Genomic DNA, 26,856 nt, shown 5'->3' on the forward strand with positions numbered 1-26,856 from the left:
ACTGGATGCAGTCTATCACAGTGCCATCCGTTTTGTCACTAAAGCACCTTATACTACCCACCACTGCGACTTGTATGCTCTAGTCGGCTGGCCCTCGCTACATATTCGTCGCCAGACCCACTGGCTCCAGGTCATCTACAAGTCTATGCTAGGTAAAGCTCCGCCTTATCTCAGCTCACTGGTCACGATGGCAACACCCATCCGTAGCACGCGCTCCAGCAGGTGTATCTCACTGATCATCCCTAAAGCCAACACCTCATTTGGCCGCCTTTCGTTCCAGTACTCTGCTGCCTGTGACTGGAACGAATTGCAAAAATCGCTGAAGTTGGAGACTTTCATCTCCCTCACCAACTTCAAACATCAGCTATCTGAGCAGCTAATATGGTCTACCATAACCGAAGTCGAGGATCGGTAGGATAGTCAGTTTTACTAGGGTAAGCTTGGCGGCGTGAGTGAAGGAGGCTTTGTTGCGGAATAGAAAGCCGACTCTTGATTTGATTTTCGATTGGAGATGTTTGATATGAGTCTGGAAGGAGAGTTTGCAGTCTAGCCAGACACCTAGGTACTTATAGACGTCCACATATTCTAGGTCGGAACCATCCAGGGTGGTGATGCTAGTCGGGCATGCAGGTGCAGGCAGCGACCGGTTGAAAAGCATGCATTTGGTTTTACTAGCGTTTAAGAGCAGTTGGAGGCCACGGAAGGAGTGTTGTATGGCATTGAAGCTTGTTTGGAGGTTAGATAGCACAGTGTCCAAAGACGGGCCGAAAGTATATAGAATGGTGTCGTCTGCGTAGAGGTGGATCAGGGAATCGCCCGCAGCAAGAGCAACATCATTGATATACACAGAGAAAAGAGTCGGCCCGAGAATTGAACCCTGTGGCACCCCCATAGAGACTGCCAGAGGACCGGACAGCATGCCCTCCGATTTGACACACTGAACTCTGTCTGCAAAGTAATTGGTGAACCAGGCAAGGCAGTCATCCGAAAAACCGAGGCTACTGAGTCTGCCGATAAGAATATGGTGATTGACAGAGTCGAAAGCCTTGGCAAGGTCGATGAAGACGGCTGCACAGTACTGTCTTTTATCGATGGCGGTTATGATATCGTTTAGTACCTTGAGTGTGGCTGAGGTGCACCCATGACCGGCTCGGAAACCAGATTGCACAGCGGAGAAGGTACGGTGGGATTCGAGATGGTCAGTGACCTGTTTGTTGACTTGGCTTTCGAAGACCTTAGATAGGCAGGGCAGGATGGATATAGGTCTGTAACAGTTTGGGTCCAGGGTGTCTCCCCCTTTGAAGAGGGGGATGACAATAAGTGTGCAATTGTTTTGTCTGATTGCAGAATATGTCAGTGCTTCTTCAGGATTGCTTTCATTTTCTCTGAACACTTGGTGTACTTTGTGCAAAATATTTGTTTTTCTTCTTTGGTTTACTTTTAAGCAATTCCACTCTTGGTTTTTGAGATATTTTCATCATTGCAGCATGAATACTTTTTTCCATGTAGCCTCTGATTTTAGAATTTAGTTTTCATTTTCTTAGCATTGCAGTCAAAAGTCTGACTATAGGCCACAGATTTGTTTAACCCTGCATATCTGGCTATATGGTAGACCATTCCTGAGGGGAAGGGGATGCATACTATCCCCATGTAGCAGGGTATTGAGGTCTGTTGACTTTGTGTACAAGTCTGTATGTAATGCATCATTCTCTTTGATCCATAAGTCCAGGTAGTTTATATTTCTCTCAACAGTCTGCATGGTGAATTTGAGATATTCAGAGCTCTCGTTTAGCAGAGTTTGGAATTAATTTAGTTCCTGCTGACTTCCTTCCTAGAGAACAGAGACATCATCTATGTATCTCTTCCATAGTAGGATTTTAGAAAGAAGGGGGTGTGTCTCTGTTTTGTAAGTGAGTGGTTCCTCAAATTATTCCACATACAGTTTTGCATCATTGGGGGCAAAGGGGGAGCCCATGGCTACACTCCGAATTTGAAGTAAAAACTCTGACTCAAAGATGAAATAGTTATTGGAAAATATCAGTTCAGTGAGATACAAGATGTGATCACTGGCTGTAACACGGGTAGGGTCTCTCTGCTGAAGGAAGTATTGTAGGTCACAGAATATAATTTAAAAGTTTGCAATAAGGTGTCTATAATAGAATATGTCCTGATTTCTGGAAGCTCTTTTTGGTCATAACAGACAGTGGCAGAAACATTATGCACAAAATAAGTTACAGTGGAAAAACACCCACAAAAGCACAATTTGTTAGGGGACGGCTTCTCCTCCGGCGCAATTATATTCATTCAACTCTGTCCAGATGCTACCGGTGTTGTTTTACCCTCACTGATCTGGAAACAGGTGAAATTTGTCACAGGAGGGTTGGCTGTACTGCTGCAGGTCAGATTAACACAGCTGTCCACTAATAATTGATCAGCTGGACTGATGGAGGCCAAGGTGTCCTTAGGAGAGACTGAGGGAGAGGGGTTCATTTACAATGTATCTGGATATGGTATGTTGAATATTCTCATCCAAACCACTCTATTACAATCATCAGTGAAACATGATAGAATGATCTATTCTTCAGGAACCGGTTACTAAATCTTATATGAAACGTTAAGCATCATGTTATGTTCTGCTGTCTTGTTGCTTGTCCCTACTGGGTAGACTGCAGTACAAGTGATGTTCTTCTCATGATGAAGGTATGATGGAGTGAAGCTCACCGTGGAGAGAACTGATATGGTTTGTTCTGGATTCTCCTGCAGTTGGTTCTCAGGTGTGAACTGTGTTGGGAGAGTCCATGTCAGCTCAGGGGGGTGTTCGGGACAGGGAGCGACAGCAGAGCAGTTCAAACTGACAGGGGCCCTTCCTTCACTTCACCTGAGACAGTAATGATGGGACTGGAAGGCAAATCTGTAATACATTGCAGATAAATATATTTTACTCTAATAGTTAAACTGTCCACTTGTTCTACTCTTATGTTTGATGCAAGGAATCTAAACTGGAAAAATAGTTGGGTAAAAGTTCAATAGTCTCTTACCTCTGGCAACTATATCAACAGACTTTCCAATGTCTGTTGCATGTAATGGTTGACTCTCAATCCTGAAGTATCTATCAGTGTAACTGGTGGTTAAATTGAAGATGACTGTGGTGCAGTTCTTCTGGGACATGTTTCCAGTTATCTTCCCTTGATATCTGTTGACCGTCTCACTACTGTTAAATATATCTCTGCCCGGACGCTCACCAAAGTATGGGTTTCCTTTAATCCACACTCCAGAGGTTAGTATTGTGCTGTTAAATGTATACTTATGTTGGTCAGGAATATCAAATGAACATGGGATTTGCACACAGGAGCCAGTCAGTACATCCAATCTATCTGGCATTGTGGCGATCAAATCACTTTGACCAAAGCAGGCCAAAACACCTGCAACATAAACGACAACATCAGGGAGGTTCTGATATATTATCAGTTCAGTCCAATGATATGTTTTAACCCTAGATGACTGACAGGGGCCTCTGTTTGGAGGCAACTGCACAGCCATCTTGTTACTCCTCCTCCAGTGTAAAACAGATGTTGGAAGCTATAGAAATGCATTTATTAATGTCTATATTCATTTTAGACAAGTATATTCTATTACAGACACCTTAATGCAGACTTTTAAATTATATTTTGTGACCTGCAACACTTCCTTCAACAGAGAGACACTACCCTTGTTCCATCCAATGAGTGCATCTTGTATCTCACTGAACTGGTATTATCCAATAACTAATTAATAATTGGGTCAGAGTTTTTCCTTTCAACTGTGAGCCATGGTTTTCCCCTTTGTCCCCAACTATGCAAACCTGTATGTGGAACAATTTGAGGAAGCACTCATTTAGAAAACATAGAGACACATCTGAATATCTCAAATTCACCATGCAGACTGATGAGAGAAAAATAAACTACCTGGACTTATGGATCATCAAAGAGAATGATGCATTACATACAGACTTGTACACAGTCAACAGACCTCAATACCCTGCTACGTGGGGATAGTATGCATCCCCTTCCCCTCAGGAATGGTCTACCATACAGCCAGTTATGCAGGGTTAAACAAGTCTTTTGCACTCAGTACACCAAGTGTTCAGAGAAAATGAAAGCAATTCTGAAAAAGCACTGGCAGATTCTGCAATCAGACAACAAAATTGCAAACATCTTCAAGGAACCCCACTGGTGATCTATAAACATGGGTGCAATATGGGAGATAGCTTAGTGAGATCTGACCTGCCCCCTGAGCCCACTCAGACACTCTTGACACCCATTCCAAAGGGGATCTACAAATGTGGCTCATGCGCACAGTGCAATAGCACGACAATAACATCCTTCTTCAGACACCCACATACAGGTGGAAACATCCCTGTTAGGGGTATCATCTCTGGCAAGATAAAGGGAGTAATATATCTCATCACATGTTCATGTGGGAAGCCAACTCATTACAAACAAAAAAACAATTAAAACAATGCATAGCTGTAAGAACACTGACTATCTAGTAGCAGCTCACTTTGTTGAAGCTAACCATCCCATCTCCTCCCTCAAATACACAGGTATTGAGCATGTTGCTCTACCAAGGAGAGGAGGTAACATGGAGATCCTACTACTGCAGAGGGAGGCCTACTGGATTTCCTATTTAAAACATTGACCCCTAGTGGTCTGAATACTGACTTTGATCTCTGGCCCTTTTTATGAACAATTATTTTTATGAACAAGTCTTATAAATGGATCTATTCTTTCTACATCTTATCAGCGTAGAACCAATATGTTCCCCCTGTTGATGATGCTTATTATGCATTATGGATGATAACATTTTAAATCTATTAAATATATGTGAAATTATATTCAACAATAATGTATGTTGATGCTAATCTTATACTAATGTTAATGATAATAGCCTAATATAGTCAATATGCTGTAAACTATAATTTTAACAGTTTCACTCAATTCACTCTAATTAACCTCATAATTATCACACACTCCTCACTATTGTTATTGGTTGCACTAATTACACTGTTTTGAAACGGCGTTCTTCGTTTGTTGAAAGAGAGGACCGAAATGCAGCGTGGTGGTTACTCATGTTCTTTAATGAAAATAAGTGACGATACATGAAATAACTCATAAATACGAAAACAACAAACTGAACGTGAAACCTAATACAGCCTATCTGGTGAACACTACACAAAGACAGGAACAATCACCCAAGAAACACAAAGCGAGACTCAGGCTACCTAAATACGGTTCCCAATCAGAGGCAACGAGAATCACCTGACTCCAGATTGAGAACCGCCTCAGGCAGCCAAGCCCAACTAGACACACCCCTAATCATCACGAAAACACAAAATACTATGACCAAGGCGTGACATGTTTGTCTACATAACCTGGTTCAATCATTCATGACTTTACCCTGAAGAAGGAACAGTGATGCCGAAACGTTGGTGTTTTACCAAATAAATTACTGGGAGTTTATATATATATATATATATATATAGAGTGTGCAACTCTCTTTGTTTTTATAGCTAACAGTGTATTCACCGTTAGTCAGCACCTCTACACTAAGTCATTTTCTCTGGGTGTGCTCCAGATAATGCTTTTTATATCACCTGAACATAACAAATAAAATAAATAAACATGTGAAGATATTAAAGTCAGTGACATGAAACAATATTTCCCCCGTTTCTGATTTTCTCTATTTTAGATTTTTTTTAATACTAAATGTTATCAGATGTTCAACCAAAACCTAATATTAGATCAATGGAACCTGAGTTTAAATGTTTTCTATTGTAATTTATTTTATTTATTTAAATAACGAAGTTATGCAACACCCAATACCCCTGTGTGAAAAAGTAATTGCCCCCTTACACTCACTAACTGGTTGTGCCATCATTCCAAAACACACAATCTACATGAAAATGTATAAAAAGCAACAAATGTAAAGTTTTGTAATGGCCTAGTCAAAGTCCAGACCTAATCCCAAGTGAGACATTGTGACAGTTCATGCTTGAAAACCCACAAATCGCTGAGTTAAAAAGCAGTTCTGTATGGGAGAGTGGTCCAAAATTCCTCCACAACGATGTGAAATACTGGTCAACAACTACAGGAAGTGTATGGTTGTGTATGGGAAGTGTATGGGAAGTGTATGGTTGTGTATGGGAAGTGTATGGGAAGTCACGGCACAGTTTGAATCCAGACTATTAAATATACTAATCAGGAATTAACTTCACACTTTACTACACAATTAAAAAGCCAGTATATCACACATCCCATAAAATATCATGATTTCTGGTTATTCCTTTATGTCTGATTCATAACTAGTTGTTGTTGTGTGGAAGACTCACCTGATATAAAGAGGCCAATGAGAAAAAAACATGTGAGAACTCACACACTGTTGATCACCTGAAACAGTACAAACATTCACTTCCTGGTAGAGCAGGTCACATGACACATATTGTATCATATTGAAGCTTTAGTCCATAGTCACATAGGTTCTTCAGTTGTGAAGCTAATACATGAACTAACAGGAGCATATTGAACATTTTGAATGTCATTATTTGTAATTCATTTCCTTAATTTAGTTTGAACATTAAAATATAAAGATTAGATAGTGAAGTAGTTGACACTTGCCTTACACTGATGTAAACGGTCCACAGGAGAGACTGTCACACACACATAGTGTGTTCTGACAAACTAAAGTCCTGAAATTCATGTGGCACATCTCACATCTCATCAGTGACGTACCTCCTAATAAGTGCATTTATATGACAGGATGTTGAATAGTCTATGTGCTGGGTGTCAACATCAGTTGTGAAAACATTGTATGCTAATTTAAGCATTTAGAACATTGTCATTTTCTATTGAACGTTCTACTCCAGAACAATTAGTCTCAGTTACTTGAAACATTGCAGAGGTGGCCTGATCCATGTTTCACCAGTTTCAAATGAAATGGGCCCCAGCTGCCCACTGACTGATTCTAAACACAAAGTGTGTGTCAGCCACTGACTCAACAGCATTATATGGCCTATATGCATTTCATTACTGCCCAAAATGAAACACTTATATACAAGATATTTTTCATTGTGGGATAATAATATTCATTGCAGATAATGTAAGTGTGGTGGGTAAATAACCCTTTTAGGGGGAAGGGGACCCCTTTACAGCATTTTGTTACTGGCCCCCAAGTAGTCAAGTCCGCCCTTGATACAACAATGGAAACGTTCTGCAACATAACCATCTCCCTCTCCTCTATCTCACAGGCTTGAATGGACATTTGTGTGAGATGTTTTTTTTATGTAGCTAAATCATAAACCAAAATCCATCCATCTTGATAAATTAAATTTGAGTTCAGTAAAAGATACTCGGTTCTCACATTATCTTTCTGCATGAAAAACAGACTTTGTCAGAAACAGAGTAACTATAATTGTAGCTGATGGATTATCACACACTTCTCCATTTCTCCTGCATCCACTTCCTCTTTCATTACATCACTTCTATCTGCCAATAAGAGCATGGTGGGCTGGGAGCCACAGGAGGGAGCCATCGACCTGCAGGGCAAGGTGTACCGCTTTGACGGTCATGTCTAAATGGGATACAGCTTTTGTCAAATTGAGGTCCTTAAGTTGATTTTATGTATTATTTTAGCTAACCCTTTTTCTTACCTTAATCTAATTATCCTAACCTGCTACGTTAATTCTCCCAACCTGCTGCACAAGTTCTCCTACATTTGCAAATCCATTTTGACAAAAGGATATATCCCTTCTATTCAAAACCCTCTTGGACCTGCCCAAGGCCTTCTGGGAGAAGGAGACTCAGGAAATGAGGATGTACTTTACCCAGCAGGTGGGTTTTTATTACAGTGCAATTAATGAACAACCTCAAATGCATTCTCATTTGTGTCACTTGATCAACACTCAAAAGAAAAGCAGACATAATAACTCCCAACAATACACACATGAAAAATGGAGATGTAATGGGGATATTTAAGAAGAATAAAGTTCAGATTCAGTTTAGAGTGATTCATATAATGTTCAGCATATTTATCTATATGACCTTCCTGTAACATAATTTCAGGGGGGAGAATATGGTACAGGTTACAGGGTAGTCCAGGTAATTGAGGTAATATGTACAAGGAGGTAGGGGTAAAGTGACTAGGCATAGATAATAAACAACAGCCCAGCTTCGTCTGGGTTAGGGGAGGGTTTGACCTGCAGGGATGTCCTTGTCCCATCGCGCTCTAACGACTCATGAGGCGGGCCAGGTGCATGCACGCTGACACGTCACCAGGTGTATGTTGTTTCCTCTGACACATTGTTGTGGATGGCTTCCAGGTTAAGCAGGCTTTGTGTCAAGAAGTGTGGGAGAAAATCATATACATGATTATAGTAATACAAGAAAAGATACATGTATGGGTTAATTTCCTGTTCTGGTAAAATGCATTGTCTATTGTATAGGACAGAAAGCTGAGAAAGACCATGGGAGTATGGAACAGCCGGGAACACTAAAGGAATGCAGACACATAGACGCCTAGAAATGACTGGACATACAAAGGTCAGAGTGATATATGAAGGAGGGTGTCAGCCAAATGACCCCAGACGAATTACAGATATCAGTTACATCGTAGGGGAGACACAAGTCTGTTTAATCTTATACAAACATATGAAGAGAAGGCGACCAGAACAGCTAGTCACAGGAAAGGGGGATGTATATTATCTTTAGGTCAAAAGAAGGGTCTTGTCATTATTTTTAATCTGACCGAAAGCAGATGTGGGCGTTACTGGGCTGAACAAGCAGGATGCACGAAGTAGGATGGATTCATGGATTGTGTGTATAAAAAGTCAGAGCGAGTGCTCTGAAAAGGTGTGGGTCCCGCGGGGCTCTCCGGCTTATGATACGGGTGTATTAAAAGTCTATCATTGAATTCAAAGTTCTTGGTCGTGTCATGTTTGAATCGATTTTCCACTACAGATTTTGGCGAACGTTGCCAGGAGAATTAGGGACTAAAAAACGTTCATGGCTGGCAGCGGGATCTTTGGACGATCTGGACAAACAAGGGTGGCCACCCAGCTAAGGTAAGAAAACAGTGAAATGTTTGCGTAGATCGCTTCAGAGATCCTGCCTCAGCAAGAGGAGCGTCAAGTAGGTCTCTCTCTCAAATTTCCAAAAAAATTATAGAAACGAAAGAACTTTTTGAAATTCAATGAATTTGCATGCATGTGTGTAAGCTTGGGAACTGTATAATGAATGTGCATGTTTGGTAAATAAATAAGCGGGGGCTGTGAACTTTGCTGGTGTCGGGTGCGTGATTCAGACGGCCCCCTCGTTGAGTCATTCGCAGGGGACTGTTGTGTGAGCTGACTGGTGCGAGTGTTTAGCGCTCTCTGGCAGAGTGGTTGGAATCGGGCACAGGGTTATAGCTGTCTGTTTATATGTTTAGAAAATAGATAAGTAGTAAGATAAAATATTCATGGCTACCGCTTCAAGGAAAAGGTCTGTACGGATGGGTATTTAGTAAATAGATACACATGGCTACCGCTTTGAAATGAAGGTCTGTTACGGTGAATATTTAGAATACAGAAAGAACGTTAGCCTGATTGTGCGACGTTCAGCTGAAAAAGGAAATCCTGCGATACCGCTTCAAAATATTTACCAGAAGGTCTGTATGGGTAGGCTACTTTATTGATAAGTAGATAGAGCGGTACCCACGAATATTTCCCTATGAAAGAGGTCTGAAACGGACGGTTATTTAGAACATAGGAAGAACGCCAGCCTGATTGTGCGACGTTCAACTGCAAAAAGAAATCCTATAATCTAGATTTATGTAGAGGAAGTGAATTAAGTCAATAAAGAAATTATAGGTCGTTTTTAGGTAAAAACGAAGGGTATGCGTGAAAAATCCCATAGGATAATACCAGTTTATGTTGAGGAAGTGAATTAGGCTAGGTAATAAACTATTTTGTTTTTAGGTAAGAACAAAGGGATTGAATGAATGCGGTAATATAATTCTTTGATGAATGAGCAGATTAGAAAGAGGAAGAACAGGCTGTGTGTCTGTGACCAACTGGGAATGCGCAGGCCTCTCTAACAGTTAACAGTGTAATTTGAGAAAGATAGCGCAGTTAACACGCACTGGGAAGTCGATAAATAATGGGCAATATAAGTTATACATAAGGATAAAACATTGACTGGATAATGAGTTGTAAAAATACAATAGGTGTCAAAACTATGTAACCGTTTTAAAGTCACCATTGACCTTATGGTGAAACCAGTGGAGGCTGCTGAGAGGAAGACAACTCATAATAATGTCTGGAACGGAGCAAATGGAATGGAATCAAACACATGGAAAACATGTTGGATGTATTTGGTACCATTCCACCTGTTCTGCTCCAGCCATTACCACGAGTACGTTCTCCCCAATTAATGTGCCACCAACCTCCTGTGGGTGAAATCCCTGTGCGGTGTTTTTCCTCTCCGGCGACTGAGTTATGAAGGACGCCTGTATCTTTGTAGTGATTGGGTGTATTGATAAACCATCCAAAGTGTAATTAATTAACTCACTACGCTCAAAGGGAAATGTCAGATTCCATTTCTTTTTATCCATCTAGAAACAGGTGCCCTTCTTTGTGAGGCAATGGACAAGCTGGTTATATCTGTTTGAAAGTTGCTACATGACTGAGGGACCTTACAGATGATTGTATGTGTGGGGTACAGAGACGAGGTAGTCATTTAAAAATCATGTTAAAACTAGTATTGCACACAAAGTGACTCCATGCAACTCATGTGACAAGTTAAGGAAATCTTTACTCCTGAACTTATTTAGGCTTGCCATGGAAAAGGTGTTGAATAGATATTGACTTTCAGCTTTTCATTTTTATGTCTAAAAACATAATTCCACATTGTGTGTAGAACAGTGACACAAAATCTCAATTTAATCCATTTTAATGAGATGTTAATTGTTGGACCAATAAGACCAAAAGATTTCATGGAAATTGAATATAAAGGTTTTTATTGCAGGGCAATTAATAAACAACCTTAATAAATAATAAATTCAGTCTAAATTGTTTCTTCGATTTAACACTTAACATAAAAGCTGACGAGAACTTCTAAATAGATATAAACTGAAAGTAGATAACATTGTTATTCTGGGAACTGCACAAAAGATGAAGATAAACAGTGACTAGTAGATGTTAACACCATTCTGCATCATGTTGACTTACTGCACCAACTTCCTGTCTTGTATTTTTTTTATTTTAATTTTTTTACCTTTATTTAACCAGGCAAGTCAGTTAAGAACACATTCTTATTTTCAATGACTGCCTAGGAACAGTGGGTTAACTGCTTGTTCAGGGGCAGAACGACAGATTTGTACCTTGTCAGCTCGGGGGTTTGAACTCACAACCTTCCGGTTACTCGTCGGTTACTAGTCCAATGCTCTAACCACTAGGCTACCAGACCACTGTCTCTCCAACTAACTGTCTCTTCTCTCCTCAGTCATCATTGACTTTATATGGTCTTAATCTGCCTTCAGTGAGCTAGTTGAAATCAGCAGTTCCTCTATACTGGAACCCATTAAACAGATGCTCTGTGAACTCAACACTCAAAATAAATGGTCTAAAATAAAGAGTAGCCTGCATCATCATATCAACACTATAGTAACAGTTAAACACTTTTCATCCCAGAAAATTTGACAAATATGCAGATAAATCAAAGAGTACACATTTATAAAGGTAACAAAAGTACCAATAGAAACTAATACACAATGACAATATTGTACATAAAAACACTTAATACCCATTGGAAAAATAATTAACATGCACCTCTTTTATTGACTTGTGCTTAAAGACCATCTTGGTTGTTAAGTGGTGGTTACTGGTTCCCAATACCTGGTAGCCTGGTTAGAGAACACTGTCCCACCCGGGGAGTTCTGTGGAGAGAACACAGAGAAAGGAACAGTTGTCAGGACCGACACTTCAGAAGAATAATGACTTCATAGTTACAATTGGTTACACAACACTGTATTCATTAAATTCTTCCTGAAACACACATTCTAGATGGGTTTTAAAGGTTTATTCTACCATTCCCACCAGTCCCTGTGAACGGTCTGTCATGTCAAACCCACTGGGGAGTCTAGATGTTCTCCTCCTCCTGGAAGACAAGAATAAAGGTATATTGACATCATTTAGGTTTTCATATACAAAAGCACAATCAGCATGATAAATATGTTAAAATTGAGGCTGGGAATATCTTTTTACCATGCAAAGAATACGATCAGGCTGAAAAGGAAAATCAACCCCAAGGTTTTTCCTAAAATCTCAAAAACCTTTGGGTTAACAGGCTCTTCATGCCCTGTAAATAAAACACACATTATAGCCATCTGTTCCAAAAAGAGGAAACATTTTGCACATTGTCTAATATTACAAATTATACACATACTGTAGATGTACAGATGTAAGATCTTAATTTATCCAGTATTGTTGCAGTGAAATAATCCTGCAGCCAAAGGATCTGATCGTTTCCTCCATAATGTTGATCCATTGGTGGTGAGTCTATTAGCTGGACAAAATAAGGCTGCATGATAAGTGTAATACTATTAATATAACCATGTTTTAGTGCAGGATTTTGGTGAATATATGCAAATCATAAAGCTTATCTGTGTTTCCCACAATGCAATAAACTTCTCAGCAACAAAAAAGTGATCAAATTAAGATCCTACAGCTGTATCATACCTAGATACATATAGCAGGCATGCTTTATCTGGTCTGTTCCAAAAGAACAAGTATATCTCTTCTATATCTATCTATATCTATAATATTCTTAATGTTGTGCATGTTGAATGTGCCAATGCTTCTACCTTTAATAGCCAGCTGCACTTCCTTTGACTTCCCACAGCCGTGACTATTTCTTCCTTCACAGAAGTACAATCCTCCATCAACAGTCACATTGAGGGTGTAACTCTGTCCAGATGCTACCTGTATTGGTTTATCTCCACTGATCTGGAACCAGGTGAAGGTTGTCACAGGAGGGTTGGCTGTACTGCTGCAGGTCAAATTAACACAGCTGCCCACTGATACTGGATCAGCTGGACTGATGGATGCCGAGGTGTCCTTAGGAGAGACTGAGGGAGAGGGGTTCATTTACAATGTATCTGGATATGGTATATTGAATAGTCTCATCAAAACCACTCCTACAATCATCAGTGAAACATGATAGAATTATCTATTCTTCAGGAACCGGTTACTAAATCTTACATGAAACGTTAAGCATCATGTTATGTTCAGCTGTCTTGTTGCTTGTCCCTACTGGGTAGACTGCAGTACAAGTGATGTTCTTCTCATGATGAAGATATGATGGAGTGAAGGACACCGTGGAGAGAACTGATTTGGTTTCGTCTGGATTCTCCTGCAGTTGGTTCTCAGTTGTGAACTGTGTTGGGAGAGTCCATGTCAGCTCGGGGGGGTGTTCGGGACAGGGAGCGACAGCAGAGCAGTTCAAACTGACAGGGGTCCCTTCCTTCACCTCACCTGAGACAGTAAGGATGGGACTGGAAGGCAAATCTGTAATACATTGTAGATAAATATATTTTACACTAACAGTTAAACTGTCCCCTTGTTCTACTCTTATCTTTGATGAAAGGAATCTAAACTGGAAAAAAATAGTTGGTTAAAAGTTAAATAGTCTCTTACCTCTGACATCTATATAAACAGACTTATCAAGGTCTGTTGCACGGAATGGTTGACTCTCAATCCTGAAGTAGTATTTATCAGAGTAACTGGTGGTTACATTGAAGAAGACTGTGGTGCAGTTCTTCTGGGACATGTTTCCAGTTATCTCCCCTTGATATCTGTTGACCATCTTACTACTGTTAAATATCACACTGTCCGGATGTAGATCAAAGTATGGGATTTCTTTCATCCACACTCCAGAGGTTAGTATTGTGCTGTTAAATGTATAGTGATGTTTGTCAGGAATATCAAATGAACATGGGATTTGCACACAGGAGCCAGTCAGTACATCCAGTCTATCTGGCATTGTGGTGATCAAATGTCGTTCACCAAAACAGGCCAAAACACCTGCAACATGAAAGTCAACATCAGGGTCAACATGAAAGTCAACATTCTGATATATTATCAGTTCAGTCCAATGATATGTATTAACCCTAGATGACTGACAGGGGCCTCTGTTTGGAGGCAACTGCACAGCCATCTTGTTACTCCTCCTCCAGTGTAAAACAGATGTTGGAAGATATAGAAATGCATTTATTAATGTCTACATTTGTTTTTCGACAAGTATATTCTATTACAGACACCTTAATGCAGACTTTTAAATTATATTTTGTGAACTGCAACACTTCCTTCAGCAGAGAGACCCTACCCTTATACAATGAGTGCATCTTGTATCTCACTGAACTGGTATTATCCAATAACTAATTCATAATTGAGTCATAGTTTTTCCTTTCAATTGTGAGCCATGGTTTTCCCCTTTGCCCCAAACTATGCAAACCTGTATGTGGAATAATTTGAGGATGCACTCATTTACAAAACATAGAGACACCCCCTACATTCTAAAATCCTCTCATGGAATATAAACATAGATGATGTCTTTTTGCTCTAGGAAGGAAGTCAGCAGGAACTAAATTAATTCCAAACTCTGCTAAACGAGAGCTCTGAATATCTCAAATTCACCATGCAGACTGATGAGAGAAATATAAATTACCTGGACTTATGCATCATTAAAGAGAATGATGCATTACATACAGACTTGTACACAAAGACATCAGACCATCACTTTTCTGCTAGGTGTGGATAGTATGCATCCCCTTCCCCTCAAGAATGGTCTACCATATAGCCAGTTATGCAGGGTGAAACAAGTCTTTTGCACTAAGTTCACCAAATGTTCAGAGAAGATGAAAGCAATCCTGAAAAGCACTGGCATGTTCTGCAATCAGACAACAAAATTGCACACATCTTCAAGGAACCCCACTGGTGATCTATAAGTGTGGTTGCAATATGGGAGATAGCTTAGTGAGATCTGACCTGCCCCCTGAGCCCACTCAGACACTCTTGACACCCATTCCAAACGGGAACTACAAATGTGGCTCATGCTCACAGTGCAATAGCACTACAAAAACATACTTCTTCAGACACACACATACAGGTGGAAACATCCCTGTTAGGGGTATCATCTCTGGCAAGATAAAGGGAGTAATATATCTCATCACATGTTCATGTGGGAAGCCAACTCATTACAAACAAAAAAACAATTAAAACAATGCATAGCTGTAAGAACACTGACTATCTAGTAGCAGCTCACTTTGTTGAAGCTAACCATCCCATCTCCTCCCTCAAATACACAGGTATTGAGCATGTTGCTCTACCAAGGAGAGGAGGTAACATGGAGATCCTACTACAACAGAGGGAGGCCTACTGGATTTCCCTTTTAAAACATTGACCCCTAGTGGTCAGAATATTGACTTTGATCTCTGGCCCTTTTTATGAACAATTATTTTTTTGAACAAGTCTTATAAATGGATCTATTCTTTCTACATCTTATCAGCGTAGAACCAATATGTTCCCCCTGTTGATGATGCTTATTATGCATTATGGATGAACCAAAAGATTGCATGTAGCAACATTTTAAATATATTAAATATATGTGAAATTATATTAAACAATAATGTATGTTGATGCTAATCTTATACTAATGTTAATGATAACAATAGGCTAATATAGTCAATTTGATGTAAACTACCATTTTAACAGTTTCACTCAATTCACTCTAATTAACCTCATAATTATGACACACCCTTCACTGTTGTTATTGGTTGCACTAATTGCACTGTTTGTCTACATAACCTGGTTCAAGCATTCATGACTTTACCCTGAAGAAGGAACAGTGATGCCGAAACGTTGGTGTTTTACCCAATAAATTACTGGGAGTTTATATATATATATATATGAGTGTGCAACTCTCTTTGTTTTTATAGCTTACAGTGTATTCACCATTAGTCAGCACCTCTACACTAAGTCATTTTCTCTGGGTGTGCTCCAGATAATGCTTTTTATATCACCTGAACATAACAAATAAAATAAATAAACATGTGAAGATATTAAAGTCAGTGACATGAAACAATATTTCCCCCGTTTCTGATTTTCTCTATTTTAGATTTACCCCTGTGTGAAAAAAGTAATTGCCCCCTTACACTCACTAACTGGTTGTGCCATCATTCCAAAAGACACTATCTACATGAAAATGTATAAAAAGCAACAAATGTAAAGTTTTGTAATGGCCTAGTCAAAGTCCAGACCTAATCCCAAGTGAGACATTGTGACAGTTCATGCTTGAAAACACACAAATGTCACTGAGTTAAAAAGCAGTTCTGTATGGGAGAGTGGGACAAAATTCCTCCACAGCGATGTGAAATACTGGTCAACAACTACAGGAAGTGTATGGTTGTGTATGGGAAGTGTATGGGAAGTGTATGGTTGTGTATGGGAAGTGTATGGGAAGTGTATGGGAAGTGTATGTAGTCATTGTAGCTAAAGGAGGCACAACGAGTTATTGAGTGTTAGGGGACAATCACTTTTTCACACATAGGCATTGGGTGTTGCATAACTTTGTTAATGAAATAAATGAAATGAGTATGTAATTGTTGTGTTATTTGTTCATTCAGGTTCCATTTATCTAATATCAGCTTTAGATTGAATATCTGATATAAAATCAAACATTTACTTTCAAAAACAAGGAAAAGAGGAAACATTTGAAAAGGGAAAAACATTTCACGGCCCAGTTTGAATCCAGACTATTAAATACACTAATCAGGAATTAACTTGTCCTCAGTACAATCCTTGTGAGAACTCACACACTACTGATCACCTGAAACAGTACAAACATACACTTACTGGTGGAGTAGGTCACATGACACACACTGTATCACTTTAGTCCATAGTCACATAGGTTCTTCAGTTGTGAAGCTAATACATGAACTAACAGGAGCATAATGAACATTTTGAATGTCATTACTTGTAATTAATTTCCTTAATTTAGTTTGAACATTAAATTATAAAGATTAGATAGTGAAGTAGTTGACACTTGCCTTACACTGATGTAAACGGTCCACAGGAGACACTGTCACACACACATAGTGTGTTCTGACAAACTAAAGTGCTGAAATTCATGTGGCACATCTCACATCTCATCAGTGACGTACTTCCTAATAAGTGCATTTATTTGACAGGATGTTGAATAGTCTATGTGATGGGTGTCAACATCAGTTGTGAAAACATGGTATGCTATTTTAAGTGTTGAGAACATTGTAATTTTCTAATGAACCTTCTACTCCAGAACAATTAGTTTCAGTCACTTGAAACATTGCAGAGGTGGTCTGATCCATGTTTCACCAGATTCAAATGAAATGGGCCCCAGCTGCCCACTGACTGATTCTAAACACAAAGTGTGTCAGCCACTGACTCAACAGCATTATATGGCCTATATACATTTCCTTACTGCCCAAAATGAAACACTTATATACAATATATTTTTAATTGTGGGATAATAATATTCATTTCAGTTAATGTGTGGTGGGTAAATAACCCTTTTAGGGGGAAGGGGACCCCTTTACAGCATTTTGTTACAGGCCCCCAAGTAGTCAAGTCCGCCCTTGATACAACAATGGAAACGTTCTGCAACATAACCATCTCCCTCTCCTCTATCTCACAGGCTTGATTTTTTTCAAATGTAGGTAAATCAGAAACCAAAGTCCATCCAACTTGCTTAGTTAAATTCAGTAAAGGATTCCCGGTTCTTACATTATCTTTCAACATGGAAAACAGACTTTGCCAGAAACAGAGTAACTGTAATTGTAGCTGATGGATTATCACACACTTCCACATTTCTCCTGCACCAACTTCCTCTTTCATTACATCACTTCTATCTGCCAAGAAGAGCATGGTGGGCTGGGAGTCACAGGAGGGAGCCATCGACCTGCAGGGCAAGGTGTACCGCTTTGACGGTCATGTCTAAATGGGATACAGCTTTTGTCAAATTGAGGTCCTTAAGTTGATTTTATGTATTATTTTAGCTAACCCTTTTTCTTACCTTAATCTAATTATCCTAACCTGCTACGTTAATTCTCCCAACCTGCTGCACAAGTTCTCCTACATTTGCTAGGAAAAGTTCATTTTGACAAAAAGCTGTATCCCTTCTACACAAAACCCTCTTGGACCTGCCCAAGACCTTCTGGGAGAAGGAGACCCAGGAGCTGAGGATGTTCTTTACCCAGCAGGTGGGTTTTTATTACAGTGCAATTAATGAACAACTTCAAATGCAGCCTCATTTGTGTCTCTTGAACAACACACAAAATAAAAACGACATAACTCCCAACAATACACACATGAAAATAGACATGTACTGGGGATATTTAAGATGAATAAAGTTCAGATTCAGTTTAGAGTGATTCATATAATGTTCAACATATTCATATATTTGACCTTTCTGTTACATGATTTCCAGTGTGCTGTTTGTAACACTTGGGTTGAAGGTCACTAGACTCAATGCTGTATGTTGTGCATTAAACTCATAACTGATTATAGTGATTGATGCCAGACTGGAGGATGGATATACTGATTATTGTTGTATTCTGTTAAACACTGATTCTGTAGTAGCTGACAAAGCCCCTGCTTTTTGTTTTGACTTCCTACAAGCCTCTCAGGCTCGTGTTTACAGAACATTTGTTGGTCTGATTAGGAAATAAAGGAACTGTCTCCAAGAGGCCAGTAAGACATTGTCTCTGCTTCTATGATGGATGTTGTCTACCTGTTGCAATTTGTATTAAACCTGATTGATTCATGATTGACTTTATCAATGATTTCTCTTCTCTTTTGTTCACAGACGCACAAATATCATACCCCCAAGACATGCTAACCTCTCACCTCTGCAATGACGGGGAGGTTAGTAATTTGGGGTGGGTGGGGGGGTATGATGTTTCTCACTCATAATTATTCCCTATTCATCCAGGACTATACGTAATCATGGTAGCATCCACATGAATGTGTTTAGAAACATATTATATTCTTAATTACAATAAAAGTGACTGCAAAATGACACGATACATCTGTATAACTTTTTGAGGATCTGAGGACCCAGTCCAAAACTTTTCAGTCTCCTGAGGGTTATAGGTTTTGTTGTGCCCTCCTCACGACTGTCTTGGTGTGTTTGGACAATGATAGTTTGTTGGTGATGTGGACACCAAGGAGCTTGAAGCTCTCAACCTGCTCCACTACAGCCACATCAATGAGAATGGGGGCGTGCTCGGCCCTCCATTTCCTGTAGTCCACGATCATCTCTTCCTTTGTCTTGATCACTTTGAGTGAAAGGTTGTTATACTGGCACCACCCTGCCAGGTCTCTGACCTCGTCCCTATAGGCTGTCTCATTTTTGTTAGCGATCAGGCCTACCACTGTTGTCTCGTCTGCAAAGCTAATGATGGTGTTGGAGTCGTGCTTGGCCACATGGTTATGGGTGAACAGGGAGTACAGGAGCGGACTAAGCACACACCCTTGAAGGACCCCCGTGTTGAGTATCAGAGAGGCAGATGTGTTGTTTCCTAACCTTAACACCTGGGGTGCGGCCCATTAAGAAGTCCAGGATCCAGTTGCAGAGGGACCAATAACACCAAAAGATGTCATGGAAATTGAATGTAAAGGTTTTTATTGCAGTGCAATTAATAAACAACCTTAAATTCAGCCTCAACTGATTCTGTTGTTTAACACTCAACATAAAAACTGAAACTATAAATTCTAAAAAGATATAAACTGAAAATAGGTAAAATTGTTATTCTGGCAACTGCACAAAAGATGAAGATAAACAGTGACTAGTAGATGTTAACACCATTCTGCCGTCATGTAGACTTCCTGCACCAACTTCCTGTCTTGTATCAGACCACTGTCTCTCCAACTAACTGTGTCTTCTCTCCTCAGTCATCATTGACTTTATATGGTCTTAAACTGCCTTCAGTGCGCTAGTTGAACTCAGCAGTTCCTCTATACTGGAACCCATTAAACAGATGCTCTGTGAACTCAACACTCAAAATAGATGGTCCAAAATCAAGAGTAGCCTGCATCATCATATCACCACTATAGTAACAGTTAAACACTTTTCATCCCAGCAAATTCTACAAATATGCAGATAATCAAAGAGCACACAATTATAAATGTAACAAAAATACCAATAGAAAACAGATACACAATGACAATAGTGTACATAAAAACACTTAATACCCATTGGAAAAATAATTAACAAGCACTTATTTTATTGACTTGTGCATAAAGCCCATCTAGGTTGTTAAGAGGTGGTTCCTGAGCCCCTCTCCCAGTCACATTGACTTCAGCGTACTCACTCTCCTGTCCCTGGACCCTGTCCTGGGCTGCAGCTGGGGTCTCTTTGGTCTGTCGTTTGGAGAAGTCTATGGCACCATAGTGGATCTCTTCAGGCTGGTCTTCTGCAGGTTTCTCTGGTTCCTCTCCAGCTGTGGCCTGGTTAGTACACACTGTCCCAACCGGGGAGTTCTGTGGAGAGAACACAGAGAGAGGAACAGGTGTAAAGCTCTAAGCTCAGTGATGTGTAAAACTCTAAGGTCAGCAGGTTACACAACACATACTGAGTGGATGACAATGAAAATGTCAATTCAACTGACAGGTGTAAAGACAGTAAACACTGTCAAAGTCCAACAGCCATTCTGTTATCATTCCATGTCATTACAGGATGTGGCATTGCTTTCGGTGTGGTCATCTCCCCCTAAACCTGCTCTGAAATGATGTTAACCTCATGATTTTAAATAGTTTCAGCATTAATTCAGTACTTCCTTAGATACACTTTGTAGATGGTTTTGTAAGTTGAGCCTTATTCCCACCTGTCCCTGTGGACTGTCTGTCCTTTCAAGTCCATCGTGGAGCCTCGAGTTTCTCCCCCTGGAAGACATTTACAAAGGTATTCTGAATGCACTGAGAGGGTTTCCATATGCAAAAGCACAAACACAGCAGAAATAAAATTGTTTTGCGTTGATGCCAGGAATAGTTCTTACCATACAAAAAGACTGATCAGGCTGATAAGCAGAATGGCCCCCAGAGTTCCTGCTGCAACCCCAAACACCATTGGGTTTTTTGGCTCTTTTTGCCCTAAAAATACAGCACATATTATGGTCAATTCTCACAAAAAGATCTCTCAAGTACACTACATGACCAAAAGTATGAGGACACCTGCTCGTCGAACATCTCATTCCAAAATCATGGGCATTAATATGGAATATAGAATGTCATTGTATGCTGTAGCGTTAAGAATTCCCTTCACTGGAACTAAGGGGCCCAGCCCAAACCATGAAAAACAGCCCCAGACCATTATTCCTCATCCACCAAACTTTACAGTTGGCACTATGCTTTGGTGCAGGTTGTGTTCACCTGGAATCCGTCAAATCCCAGATTCGCCGGGCCTCCCGGGTGGTGCAGTGGTTAAGGGCGCTGTACTGCAGCGCCAGCTGTGCCATCAGAGTCCCTGGGTTCGCGCCCAGGCTCTGTCGTAACCGGCCGCGACCGGGAGGTCCGTGTGGCGACTCACAATTGGCCTAGCGTCGTCTGGGTTTGGGAGGGCTTGGTCGGTAGGGATGTCCTTGTCTCATCGCGCACCAGCGACTCCTGTGGTGGGCCGGGCGCAGTGCACGCTAACCAAGGTTGCCAGGTGCATGGTGTACCCTCCGACACATTGGTGAGGCTGGCTTCCGGGTTGGATGCGCGCTGTGTTAAGAAGCAGTACGGCTGGTTGGGTTGCGTATCGGAGGACGCATGACTTTCAACCTTCGTCTCTCCCGAGCCCGTACGGGAGTTGTAGCGATGAGACAAGATAGTAGCTACTACAACAATTGGTTACCACGAAATTGGGGAGAAAAAAGGGGTACATTTAAAAAAAAAAAAAAAAAATATCCCAGATTCGCCTGCCGGACTGCCAGATGGTGAATCGTATATTCAACACGCCAGAGAACAGATTTCCACTTCTCCAGAGTCCAATGGCAGTGAGCTTTACACCACTGCAGCTGATTCTTGGCACTGCGCATAGTGATCTTAGGCTTGTGTGCGGCTGTTCGGCCATGGAAACCCATTTCATGAAGCCCTCATCAAACAGTTCTTGTGCTGTCGTTGCTTCCAAAGGCAGTTTGGAACTCGGTAGTGAATGTTGCCATCCTACTGCCAATGTTTGTCTACGGAGATTGAATAGCTGTGTGCTCGATTTTAAACACCTGTCAGCAACATGTGTGGCTTTAATAACTGAATCCACGCATTTGAAGGGGTGTCCACATACTTTTGAATATATAGTGTATATCTAACCTACGATTGTGTCCTTCGTGCCCATTTTACCTTTTATATCCAGCTGCACTTCATTTGATTTCGAACAGCCTTGACTATTTCTTGCTTCACAGTAGTACAGTCCTCCATCACCAACAGTCACATTGAGGGTGTAACTCTGTCCAGATGCTACCTGTGTTCGTTTACCCCCACTGATCTGGAACCAGGTGAAGTTTGTCACAGGAGGGTTGGCTGTACTGCTGCAGGTCAGATTAACACAGCTGCCCACTGATACTGAATCAGCTGGACTGATGGAGGCCGAGGTGTCCTTAGGAGAGACTGAGGGAGAGGGGTTCATTTACAATGTATCTGGATATGGTATATTGAATAGTCTCATCAAAACCACTCTTACAATCATCAGTGAAAACATGATAGAATGATCTATTCTTCAGGAACCGGTTACTAAATCTTACATGAAACGTTAAGCATCATGTTATGTTCAGCTTTCTTGTTGCTTGTCCCTACTGGGTAGACTGCAGTACAAGTGATGTTCTTCTCATGATGAAGATATGACGGAGTGAAGGTCACCGTGGAGAGAACTGATTTGGTTTGGTCTGAATTCTCCTGCAGTTGGTTCTCAGATGTAAACTGTGTTGGGAGAGTCCATGTCAGCTCAGGGGGGTGTTCAGGACAGGGAGTGACAGCAGAGCAGTTCAAACTGACAGGGGTCCCTTCCTTCACCTCACCTGAGACAGTAATGATGGGACTGGAAGGCAAATCTGTAATACATTGTAGATAAATATATTTTACAATGTCAGTTGAACTGTCCCCTTGTTTCATCTTTGATGAAAGGAATCTAAACTGGAAAAGAATTGTTGGTTAAAAGATAAATTGTCTCTTACCACTGACATCTATTTCAACAGACTTATCAGGATCTGTTGCACGGTATGGTTGACTCTCAATCCTGAGGTAGTATTTATCAGTGTAATTGGTGGTTACATTGAAGAAGACTGTGGTGCAGTTCTTCTGGGAAATGTTTCCAGTTATCTCCCCTTGATATCTGTTGACCATCTTACTACTGTTAAATATCACATTGTCCGGACGCTCACGAAAGTTTAAGTTTTCTTTAATCCACACACCAGAGGTTAGTATTGTGCTGTTAAATTTATCCTTATGTTGGTCAGGAATATCAAATGAACATGGGATTTGCACACAGGAGCCAGCCAGTACATCCAGTCTATCTGGCATTGTGGTGATCAAATCACGTTTGCCAAAACAGGCCAAAACACCTGCAACATAAAGGACAACATCAGGGAGGTAATATGATCTTTTCAGTACCGGCCCTCTCTCTGCAGCAAAAAAATATATACTAATTTCAATGTACAGGTGATTCCTGAGGTCACAACTCCATGCCCTAAACTGGATCATGAACATATCTGGAGCACAATGTTTGAATCCAGACTATTAAACTATGCTTTTCTATACATTGAGACAGATGGGAAAACAGCTCATAGTATGAAACATCATCCCTTGTACTTATTCCTCTGTCTGATTCATAACTAGTTGTTGTTATGTGGAAGACTCACCTGATATAAAGAGGACAATGAGAAAAAACATGTTCTCAGGACAAGCCATGTGAGAACTCACACACTACTGATCACCTGAAACAGTACAAACATACACACATTTAGTAACTCAACACACTGCCCCTCCTTACCTTCAGGCTCAAACCCAACAACCGAGTACTCCATTCTCCCACCCCTACAGGAGGGCAGCTCCCGCTCAGGCTGTCCAAGCTCTTTTCTGTCCTGGCACCCCAATGCTGGAACCAGCTTCCCCCTGAAGCTACCTGCCCATCTTCTGAAAACATCAGAAACCCTACCCCTTCAGGGCATTTTAAATAATCCCACAGAACCCCTTTCACAGCCTACCGCAAAAAAGCCTCTTGTGAACTAACATCCGCACTTGACCCCCCCCCCCCCCCCCCACACACACACACACTAGCTCTGACTTTGCTGATACCTGCTTGAGTGTACTTACTATGAATGTAATGCGGTTGTCTCACCTGACTATCATAAGATGAATGCACCAACTGTTTGTCGTTCTGGATAAGAGTGTCTCTGCTAAATTACTCAAATGTATTACATTGAACCTTAATGTGTACAGTGCATTCAGAAATGATTCAGACCTCTTGACTTTTCTCCCCTTGTTGTTATATTGTTCTAAAATGGATGAAATTGTTCTCTCCCCTCAATCTACACACAATACCCCATAATAACAAAAAACAGTTTTTAGAAATGATTTGTCATTATGGGGTATTGTGTGTGGATTGATAAGGAAAAATAATTGAATGTATTTTACAAAAAGACTAATGTAACAACATGTGGAAAAAGGAAAGGGGTCTGAATACTTTCTGAACGCAGTGTATGGCTTTCAGTTGTGAAGCTATAACATGAACCAACAGCAGCAGCATTTCAAATCATTACCAGTAATAACAGTTCAGTGAGTCTTAACATTAAAATGAAAAGATAGTGAAGAAGTCGACACTTGCCTTACGATCTTGAAAACTGATCACAGAAAAGGAGATGATATCACACCCATAGTGAGTTCTGACAAACTGAAGTGTTGCAATTCAAGTTGGACAATGGCATGTGATGTACTTCCTATTCCTTATAAGTGAACAAAATGATTTGCATTTTCAAAAGCAAGAAGTATAATTTTCTACTAATTATATACAGTCAAAAGTTTAGACACACCTACTCAAGGGTTCTCTCTTTTACTATTGTCTACATTGTAGAATAATATTGAAAACATCAAAATTATGAAATAACACATATGGAATCATGTAGTAACCAAAAGTGTTAAATCAAAATATATGCTATATTTGAGATTCTTAAAATTAGCCACCCTTTGCCTTGATGACAGCCTTGCATACTCTTGGTATTCTCTCAACCAGCTTCATGAGGTAGTCACATGGAATGCATATCAATTAACAGGTGTGCCTTGTTAAAAGTTCATTTGTGGAATTTATTTCCTTCTTAATGCGTTTCAGCCAATCAGTTGTGTTGTGACAAGGTAGGGATGGTATACAGAAGATGGTCATTCACCAAATAGGGCTAAGCCCATGAACCTTTATTTAACTAGGCAAGTCAGTTAAGAACAAACTATTATTTACAATGACTGCCTACCCCGGCCAAAGCTGGGCCAATTGTGTGCCGCCATATGAGACTCCCAATCATGGCCGGACGTGAAACAGCCTGGAATCAAACCAGGGACTGTAGTGACGCCTCTTGCACTGAGATGTATTTATTATTATTTCTTACTTCACAGTAGTACAGTCCTCCATCAACAGTCACATTGAGGGTGTAACTCTGTCCAGATGCTACCTGTATTGGTTAATTACCACTGATCTGGAACCAGGTGAAGGTTGTCACAGGAGGGTTGGCTGTACTGCTGCAGGTCAGATTAACACAGCTGCCCACTGATACTGGATCAGCTGTACTGATGGAGGCCAAGGTGTCCTTAGGAGAGACTGAGGGAGAGGGGTTCATTTACAATGTATCTGGATATGGTATATTGAATAGTCTCATCAAATCCACTCTATTACAATCATCAGTGAAACATGATAGAATGATCTATTCTACTGGAACCGGTGACTAAATCTTACATGAAACGTTAAGCATCATGTTATGTTCAGCTGTCTTGTTGCTTGTCCCTACTGGGTAGACTGCAGTACAAGTGATGTTCATCTCATGATGAAGATATGACGGAGTGAAGGTCACTGTGGAGAGAACTGATTTGGTTTGGTCTGAATTCTCCTGCAGTTGGTTCTCAGATGTGAACTGTGTTGGGAGAGTCCATGTCAGCTCAGGGGGTGTTCTGGACAGGGAGCGACAGCAGAGCAGTTCAAGCTGACAGGGGTCGCTTCCTTCACCTCACCTGAGACAGTAAGGACGGGACTGGAAGGCAAATCTGTAATACATTGCAGATAAATATATTTTACACTAATAGTTAAACTGTCCACTTGTTCTACTCTTATGATGCAAGGAATCTAAACTGGAAAAAAATAATTAGTAAACAGGTCAATTGTCTCTTACCCCTGACAACTATTTCAACAGACTTACCATGATCTGTTGCACGGTATGGTTGACCGTCAATCCTGAAGAAGTATTTATCAGAGTAACTGGTGGTTACATTGAAGAAGACTGTGGTGCAGTTCTTCTGGGACATGTTTCCAGTTATCTCCCCTTGATATCTGTTGAGTGTCTTACTACTGTTAAATATCATGTTTCCAGGATACTGATGAACATCAGGATCTTTTTTTATCCACACTCCAAAGGTTGGTATTGTGGCTTTAAATATACTCTTATGTTGGTCAGGAACATCAAATGAACATGGGATTTCCATACAGGAGCCCGTCAGTACATGCAGTTTATCTGGCATTGTGACGATCAAATCTCGTTGACCAAAACAGGCCAGAACACCTGCAACATAAAGGACAACAT

At 40.5% G+C, this 26,856-nt stretch overlaps 2 protein-coding genes and 2 long non-coding RNA genes across 15 annotated transcripts in view; 1 reads left to right on the top strand and 3 right to left on the bottom strand.

Annotated features, from left to right (window-relative positions):
- Positions 1 to 2,478: 2,478 nt before the first annotated feature.
- Positions 2,479 to 6,397, bottom strand: LOC109909710 (uncharacterized). Its single transcript, XR_004204058.1, has 3 exons — positions 6,368 to 6,397; positions 3,039 to 3,422; positions 2,479 to 2,911 (listed from the first exon to the last, which is right to left on the bottom strand). It is a non-coding gene; the product is annotated as an uncharacterized LOC109909710 (long non-coding RNA).
- A 1,987-nt stretch (positions 6,398 to 8,384) lies between these two features.
- On the top strand, positions 8,385 to 16,153 carry LOC116354827 (uncharacterized). Its single transcript, XR_004204059.1, has 2 exons — positions 8,385 to 9,094; positions 15,376 to 16,153. It is a non-coding gene; the product is annotated as an uncharacterized LOC116354827 (long non-coding RNA).
- Positions 11,010 to 17,224, bottom strand: LOC109909785 (B-cell receptor CD22-like). 2 transcript variants are annotated; one of them, XM_020508805.2, is made up of 7 exons: positions 17,116 to 17,224; positions 13,706 to 14,092; positions 13,271 to 13,576; positions 12,874 to 13,137; positions 12,275 to 12,368; positions 12,098 to 12,167; positions 11,010 to 11,946 (listed from the first exon to the last, which is right to left on the bottom strand). In XM_020508805.2, exons 2-7 carry the CDS (start codon positions 14,049 to 14,051, stop codon positions 11,878 to 11,880), a joined length of 1,149 nt encoding a protein of 382 aa, XP_020364394.2. In that variant the 5' UTR covers positions 14,052 to 14,092; positions 17,116 to 17,224; the 3' UTR covers positions 11,010 to 11,877. The 2 variants fall into 2 exon arrangements, with proteins under 2 accessions (XP_020364394.2, XP_020364395.2); XM_020508806.2 differs by lacking the exon at positions 17,116 to 17,224 and adding an exon at positions 16,922 to 17,031.
- A 2,482-nt stretch (positions 17,225 to 19,706) lies between these two features.
- The window catches only part of LOC109909782 (B-cell receptor CD22-like), a 28,344-nt gene continuing 21,194 nt past the window's right edge, over positions 19,707 to 26,856 (bottom strand). For 2 of the 11 annotated variants that reach the window (XM_031796818.1, XM_031796820.1), the window contains exons 2-12: positions 26,476 to 26,835; positions 26,019 to 26,323; positions 25,755 to 25,883; positions 24,903 to 25,020; positions 23,938 to 24,012; positions 23,254 to 23,640; positions 22,825 to 23,130; positions 22,424 to 22,690; positions 21,100 to 21,193; positions 20,929 to 20,986; positions 19,710 to 20,584 (exon numbers count right to left, since the gene is read on the bottom strand). In XM_031796818.1, coding sequence (XP_031652678.1) covers positions 20,312 to 20,584; positions 20,929 to 20,986; positions 21,100 to 21,193; positions 22,424 to 22,690; positions 22,825 to 23,130; positions 23,254 to 23,640; positions 23,938 to 23,986 — 1,434 coding nt within the window. In that variant the 5' untranslated portion in view covers positions 23,987 to 24,012; positions 24,903 to 25,020; positions 25,755 to 25,883; positions 26,019 to 26,323; positions 26,476 to 26,835 and the 3' untranslated portion in view covers positions 19,710 to 20,311. Of the gene's footprint in view, positions 20,585 to 20,928; positions 20,987 to 21,099; positions 21,194 to 22,423; positions 22,691 to 22,824; positions 23,131 to 23,253; positions 24,292 to 24,902; positions 25,141 to 25,754; positions 25,884 to 26,018; positions 26,324 to 26,475; positions 26,836 to 26,856 lie in introns of those variants that run through there. The other 9 variants (XM_031796819.1, XM_031796826.1, XM_031796825.1 and 6 more) reach the window with 9 other exon arrangements.

This window comes from Oncorhynchus kisutch, linkage group LG18 (genome assembly GCF_002021735.2).
Source record: "Oncorhynchus kisutch isolate 150728-3 linkage group LG18, Okis_V2, whole genome shotgun sequence".
Lineage (NCBI taxonomy): Eukaryota > Metazoa > Chordata > Actinopteri > Salmoniformes > Salmonidae > Oncorhynchus > Oncorhynchus kisutch.

Coding starts and splice junctions, on each gene's coding strand:
- LOC109909785 (XM_020508805.2), bottom strand. CDS start 14,051: ATGCCAGATAGACTGGATGTACTGACTGGCTCCTGTGTGCAAATCCCA. Junction 13,577..13,705: donor TGTTTATATAGATGTCAGAG/GTAAGAGACTAT, acceptor AATGTATTACAG/ATTTGCCTTCCAGTCCCATC. Junction 13,138..13,270: donor CATGATGCTTAACGTTTCAT/GTAAGATTTAGT, acceptor CCTCTCCCTCAG/TCTCTCCTAAGGACACCTCG.